The 7,499-nt window shown below is 38.4% G+C and overlaps 1 protein-coding gene across 1 annotated transcript in view; it reads right to left on the reverse strand.

Annotated features, from left to right (window-relative positions):
- Window positions 1-2,406: 2,406 nt before the first annotated feature.
- LOC146496975 (uncharacterized) overlaps window positions 2,407-7,499 on the reverse strand; it is an 8,409-nt gene continuing 3,316 nt past the window's right edge. Inside the window, exon 2 of the mRNA XM_085140739.1 lies at window positions 2,407-5,599. Coding sequence (XP_084996865.1) covers window positions 3,811-5,478 — 1,668 coding nt within the window. The 5' untranslated portion in view covers window positions 5,479-5,599 and the 3' untranslated portion in view covers window positions 2,407-3,810. The remainder of the gene's footprint in view (window positions 5,600-7,499) is intronic.

Here is a 7,499-nt window from a genome sequence, read left to right on the forward strand (position 1 = left end):
CAAAAACATAAAAGTAATATTAAGGCTACCTGGAGTGTATTAAATAGGATAATAAAAAATCAACATAATATATGTTCTCCAACACATATTGTAACAAGAGGTAATGTAGTGATTGAAAATACTGAGAGCATAGTTAATGAATTTAATGATTACTTTGTTAATGTAGGTCCCAACTTGGCAAAAGAGATTTCTGTACCAGGAGGAAATGATGAAGTAGATTCTACTTCTTCTAAATGTAACTCAATGTTTCTTGGTGGAGTCTGTGAGAGTGACATTGTAGAAGTGGTGAGTAAATTCAAGAGTAAAAAATCCATGGATTGTGACGACCTTGACATGTCGCTAATTAAAGAAGTTCTTCATAGTGTCCTTCAACCGTTAACATATATTTGTAACAAATCATTTCAAACTGGAATTTTTCCGGATAAAATGAAAATTGCCAAAGTGATCCCAATATATAAAACTGGTGATAAACAGATTGTGTCAAACTATAGACCGGTATCTTTACTGCCTCAGTTTTCAAAGATTCTTGAAAAACTATTTGCAAACAAACTAGATTCTTTTATTGATAAATATGATTTATTGAATGATCATCAGTATGGGTTTAGAAGAAATCGCTCAACAGAATAATAAATAAAGTTGGATATAGGGAGTCCACCAACCAGTTTTTTGTAGGATCATCTATGTTAAAATTCATGGACATTATATATTCTAAAACTTTAGAAATGATATATCGTGTGATTAAAAAGAATGTTCTGATTTGTATTTTAAGTATGTTTCAACTAAGAGATGGAAAATATGATTTGAGGGGGTCTTATAAGTTTGAAATGCCTAAAGTGAGAACCAATGTTAAGTATAGATGTGTGTCACACACACTGGTGTGTGTGTGTGTGTGTGTGTGTGATGGCAGCTACATTGTAGCCACAGCCACCCTGGGGCGCACTGACAGAGGCGAGGCTGCCGGACACTGGCGCCACTGGGCCCTCTGACCACCACCAGCAGGCAACGGGTGAAGTGTCTTGCCCAAGGACACAACGACCGAGACTGTCCAAGCCGGAGCTCGAACCGGCAACCTTCCGATTACAAGACAAACTCCCAACTCTTGAGCCACGATCGCCCCAAAGGAAAAACATTAAATGAGATTACTTGTAGATGCACACACACTTTGATCTCAGCTGTGTGTGGTGGTAAATCACACACACACACAAACACACACACACACACACATTTGCAGTATTCAAATTATTCAAATTTGAGGAAAATGCAAACTATCTGTGCAGAAACTGCAAAATGGGCAGCAGGAAACAGGTTTCAAGTACGAACTCAACCCTGAGGTTTAGCTGGATATCAAAACATAGTAAGTAACTTCACATGTTCACACCTTTAATTTGCCATCTTAAAATATACATACCTGAAACAGACTAATAATTCATTTCCATGATACTGGCGGGTTAAAGTAAAAACAAAAAAAGCTAGAGAGATGGAGATGAGTTAAAACAAACCTCTGCTGGCTGTTTGTAATCCTCCAGTTGAACCCAAACGCTGCTGTGTCTTGCTGATGTTGACTTCTGTTTGAAAGTGTATGAAAAACAGAAAAAACAAAGTGAAATTAGAAAAGCAAATAAACCTTAATATTTGCTTAATTTTTAACTTGCTGATGGTTTTGTTGTGAAACTGCTAAAATCTTGAAGAATCTGTAAATACACCAACTTCATTCATTGTCTGTCAAATCTGATATAAATAACTTTACCTTTTAGTTCTACACAAAACACTGCCAACACCATCGAGAATACAATGATTAGATTAAAAATGACAAAGGGACACCAATATTTGGATACTTAGTACAAATAATATTATAAATATTAAATGTTTTCATAAATTAAAATGAACATATCTAAATGAAACAAACATAACACAAATGACACACACACACACACTCCTCGTGCCTATGGTATGACAACTTTTCTCCGTGCCCCTGGTACACTGCGTAGAAGCACTTTGCCACCCACCCACCCACACCCACACACACCCACACACACACACACACACACATATATATATATATATACATATAAACAAATAAAGAGCTCAGTGAACATGAACTTACTGTGAAGTGAACCTTTTATCAGAAAGAAAGATTTTTCTTTTCACTTTACTTTCAGGTTTCTTTCATGTGGCAAACAGGCACACGCCCCCCCACCCACATACAGGCTTAGCCATGCTGCAGCAAAATATAAAGGAAGTTAGCTGTAGATGACATGAAGTAGTTTTCAAACTAAACTAATAATAATAAAAGATGTTAAAAGTTAAAAATGAATTATTCTAATTTACATGTCGTTATGCATTCGTCTTCCATTTTCGTACATTTTGAAAAATAAAATTTGACTGATTTTTTTCTTTGTTTCCTCCTCTCTCTCTCTCTCTCTCGCTTTGAGTGTGTGTTTGTGTGTTTTTTTGCCCTGGGTACAGGAAGAAGAACGTATGGTGGAAGTGAACAGGACAGCGACCGTGTAAACGAGCATGAATTCTCAGAAGTCCTCCACGCCCTCATTTACAGCAAAGCTGAAAGTGAAAGAAGAGCTGCTGCAAAAGAATTGCGCCTGATGCCAACATGAACACAAAGGGTCTTCATGACCAACACTCACATGTGAAATTTAGACAAATATAATGCCAAATACAACTGGAGTAAACTCATTTATTCCAGAATGTATACACTAAATGATCTTTTCTATAGGCCCAAGAACAGCACAAGATCTGTTTCTAAATTGTATCATAAATACTGCTCACATCAATGCACTTACAGTAGCCGCAGTAAAACCAAGAGGAAAATAATTCAAGTTTATATTCAATGGACCAAAATGTAATGACGTGGATATGGAGTTGGTTTCATGTTGATCTATGACTTCATCTAGTACTTACCAGGTGAGGTAAATGAGGTAAATACAATCTCATATGAGTAACATGACCTTTTAAAGAACTGAGCCGAAATGCAGAAGTAGTGTTTCAGGAAAAAGGTATATATGACTTCCTTAGACAGCATTATGACTTTTCTGTATGACTTTGAACAAAAAGAATTTGGTGCACAAGTTTGATTCATTTTGGCTTTTTCTAATTTCTTCACATTTGATTTGCTGTAAAATGAGAATCATAACTTTCAGCAGTGATTAGGTGAAGACCCAGTAGGTGATGATTACTTGTAACATTGATTAAATTCAATACAGTAGTTGAAGGAGTGAATTTTTGATGTGGGGGGACGGATGACAGATGTCTTACCATGTCAAAAACCTATTGATCCTTCAGATGGATTAGCTAACAACACAAACATCACAACAATACAAACGTAGTTATAGTTTGACATTTATTGGTGCATCCATCAGTCACCACAACAGACGTGAATGCTACCATGGACAAAAACATAATGAAGCTCAAAAAATGATTTTATATATTAGTAACATTTACATTTGCACAAATGTGACTTTGCACTATATTTATCTTTTTTATCCCAAATTTACGTTGAAGAGTTAAGGTTAGAAAATTAATTATTACAATTTAGTTCAATGTAAACAAAACAGATTAAGAAATGATATTGAAATAAACACAAAGCTGAGAGTAGCGTGTGTCAAGCAGACTGTGGAGAAGAGCAAAACAAATTCAACCAGAAAATGAAAAATCATTTTTGTCATTGTTCTGCGTTTACATCTTAAATTACTTGCAGTAGTGCAGCCAAGTGGTGAAGCACGCACTTACATTGCAAAACAAGTTCAAACTGAACTGTGGTTCTCTGACTCTGGACGAGTTGCCTTGTTGACTCGACTAAGGATTGACATCAAGTGATTCTTGATGACGCAGGAGTTTCTTGCCTTGCTCTATTTTAGCCATTGTCTCTGCTTTTTCCTTCATGGACATCAGAGACTGAACTCGTCTCTTCCAGCCTGGTTTGCCCTCAGATTTCTCTCCTTCAATAAGCATGTCGATGTACTCTGGAGTGGACAGAGGGTTTGCCTTCAGTGCTATCTCTTTGAGTCTGTTCAGACACTTGGAAGATCTCTCCATCAGTTTCACCACCTCAGCCTGCAAACAGTCATACTCAGCATTCAGTTTATCAATCACTTTCTGAACAGTCATCTTCTCTCCTTTGGCTTCCCGATACTTTTCTTCCAGCTCCTTTATTGTTCTTTTTTCTTTAACATCTTCATAGCCCCATTTGTACTTCTGGTTAAAGTGTACATTCCAAATACATTTCCCTGGGCACACTGTACAGTATCCATCTGATCCCATTGCTGAACAGATCCTTTTATCTGCATCATTTGCATAGCCACAAGGATAATGGCAGGTGGCATGACACTGCTGACAGTTGGTGATGTAGTTTCCAGAGCCAGAAATGTCCTCCTGAACAGGCTTTTTGACAGTAACTTCAAACTCAAAGTTCTCATTTCTGCCGATCTCTGCTTCATATTCTTTAAGTTTTTCCCTCGTCTCTTTTATCTCCTCAAGCTTGGCTAACCCAAGTTTCACCTGCACCTGCAGATTCTCAACTGAAATCTCGAGCTGCTTTCTTTCTCTGAGGACTTCCTTTGTCAGTGTCAAGCTTTTGGTTTCTATTTTATTCAAAGCAGCAAAAAACCTCTTCATGCTTTTTGTGCCCATCTCCCAAAACATCTGATCAAAGCCTCCTTCTTCTTCATCGTCATCACTCATGCTTTCTGCTACAGCTGATTTGTTGTTTGCAAACAGCGCTGAGTTATTGAATTTGAAGTGAACCGGCAGTCCGTCTTTTGTTTTAGGACATGGGACTCCTGCAGCATTGATCGCCTCTAGAACTGGAGGTCGCTGACCGTCTGCAAATGTCACCACAATGCTGATGTTTTCTGCCACATCTTTGCCAAAGATTGAGAGCACTGAATCAAACACATATTTCTGTGTTGGTGTGAGTCGTGCTAAAGCAGCCTGAGCTACAAAACACACAGCATCGATTTCACTGACACCATGTGGGGAAGTGAAGAGATTACGTAGCTGCTCTGTGATCTCTCTGTCTCTTTCTATGCCTCTTGTATCTCCAAAGCCTGGAGTGTCCACTATGGTCAGAGAGAACGGGATTTGAAATCCCTCCTGGTGGTTGATTTTGTACACAGTGACTTCAGAGGTCTGACTGTGAGCTTGTGATGTTGACTGAGTTTCATTCACTAACTTAAAGCGATATGGATCCTCCCATTTAACACCTAAAATGTAATTGATCATCCCGTTGATGAGAGTTGTCTTCCCAGCACCAGTTGCTCCAAGAACCATTATGGTGCGATTAGGTTTACTGGACTCTTCTCCAAAACTAAAACTCTTGCATCCATCGACATTGAATTTATCATTTTTTAGGGGAATGACATAAACCGGGAGATGTCCCGAATGTGATTCCAGCAGTTTGCTGATCTTTTTAACAGCATCTGAAAGCTTTATGGGGCTTTTTTCTCCCTTTAAGCGGCTGAACATTCTCGTTTTGTTTTATATTAATTACTAAATTTACTATGAAGACGTTGATCTTTCATTGATCTTTCTCGCTCTGTGCAGTCAGCATCAATATCTTCTGCTCTGGAGGTGTTCAGGCCCAAATCTGAAGAAATATGAAATGTATAAAATATAAATACACAGAATTAGAGTATTCAAGTTTAAATAGGAATGATCTGTGCTTAACAATGACTGTGTATCTTAAGTGAGGGAAGATATTATATCGATATTGAGGGAATGGCATTCTGCTCTATCGCTGTACTCATGGAGATGTCGAAGAAAAAAAAAAACGATTTATTTGTTTTATGTAGAATTGTCGCCTTAGATCCTTAAATGAGCTTAAAATGGCTAAACTACACAAAAACCACCACATTTTATTCTAAGCCCAAAAATTATCCCCATTGAAAATAAAATGTTTGATCCCACGTTTATTATGACATCAACTCATGCATTCCTTTATGTTAAGATTTTAGTTTGGACTACTCACTTTCAGTTTTAAATTTATATATTATTCTTTAATGTGGTGACTTTTACCATTCAAAGCATGCAGTGAAATTGTACTTTTTTCTGTTTTCTGCAAGGGTGCTTTGCTAATGAAAAGATAAGTTTGGGCCATTATTGCTGTTAGATAATCGAGTGTGTGTGGACGCGTGTGTGGGTTGTTAGATTTGTATAGTTTATTGTCATTTATGTTTAGAAATATTTAACCATATATGCTTAGAGGTGGATAATCGATTGTGTAGTGATAGGATGTGTGATCCTTAATAGTCTGCAAAGACTTTGTGTGCATTCCAGAGTGTTCTGGCATTCACACCCACATCCTGGGAGCATGGGAGAGGTCGTACCTTCTCTTATTGTTTTATGGTAGGATAAACGTAGCTATGTCAGTTTTAGGCTAAGAGCCTTTTGTTTAGATGGACTGCTAGACTCCTGGCACCAGCTTTGGGGAGTCTTCACAGGGTCACATCTTGACCCCACACACACACACACACACACACACACACACACACACACATACTTACACAATGCGCAGGCAAGGTACTCTTTGTTTGTATGTAGACGTCATATGTTAATGAACCTATGTATATTCATGTAACCTCAATAAAAGAGCAGAAACTCTGCACCCAAGTTTCAAGTTACAAGTACAAATGTTGACCCTACTTTCCATCCTTTCATCTGATTGGCCAATGTCATGTCAATCACAAATTTAACTATCCAATCAGAGAACAGATGGGTTTGGCTATTGAAGGGGTGCTTTATGGAGCTTCAGGTCCTTGAAGGGAATAAATGCCCTTTTAAATGCCAGCCCAGCATTTTCCTTCATCACCACGAAGGAAAACAGTCTGTGGTCGTCCGAGTTTGGTGATTTTTGTGTCACAGGTTTACGTGCTTAATACAGGGACCTCCAGAGCCTTTTCAACAGCGCTGCGGACCTGGGAAGGGGGGAGGGGGGGCGGCAGTGTTCACTAGTGGGGATAGTTACAAAGCTTTCTTCGTTATGAATTAGCGATACATGTTTTTATTGAACATTTGAAGATAAAAAAAACAAACTCTTGTAGAGGACATAAAGTCTGAGATAGAAGCGACAAGGAGCAGGTGCATCTAATACAGATAGAGCTGCTGCAAAGACCCACAGAGTTCGGCAGCCAGCGCAACTAGTTCTGGATCCTTGGCTTTGAGTTAGCAGTTAGCATTAGCAGCACATGCTGCATCTGATGTGAAAGGACCTTAATGCTGCACACTGTGACTCACAGCAATGGTCCTGGGTCAGCCCTGACTTTGTGTTAAACTAATCCTAAAGTAATAATGGTGTTTCTAACCACTGATATACCACAACTTTATCCTTTCAACAGCTGCTGAAAGTTAGGGGATCTAGCTTCTATTGGACATTTATATAGAGATCCTACAGCTTCAAACTGTATTACCCTTCAAGGACCTGCAGTTCAAAAAAGCGCCACTCCAGCAGCCAAACCCATCTGTTAAATTAGTGATTGACATGACATTGA

The sequence above is a fragment of the Neolamprologus multifasciatus genome, chromosome 18 (genome assembly GCF_963576455.1).
Source record: "Neolamprologus multifasciatus chromosome 18, fNeoMul1.2, whole genome shotgun sequence".
Lineage (NCBI taxonomy): Eukaryota > Metazoa > Chordata > Actinopteri > Cichliformes > Cichlidae > Neolamprologus > Neolamprologus multifasciatus.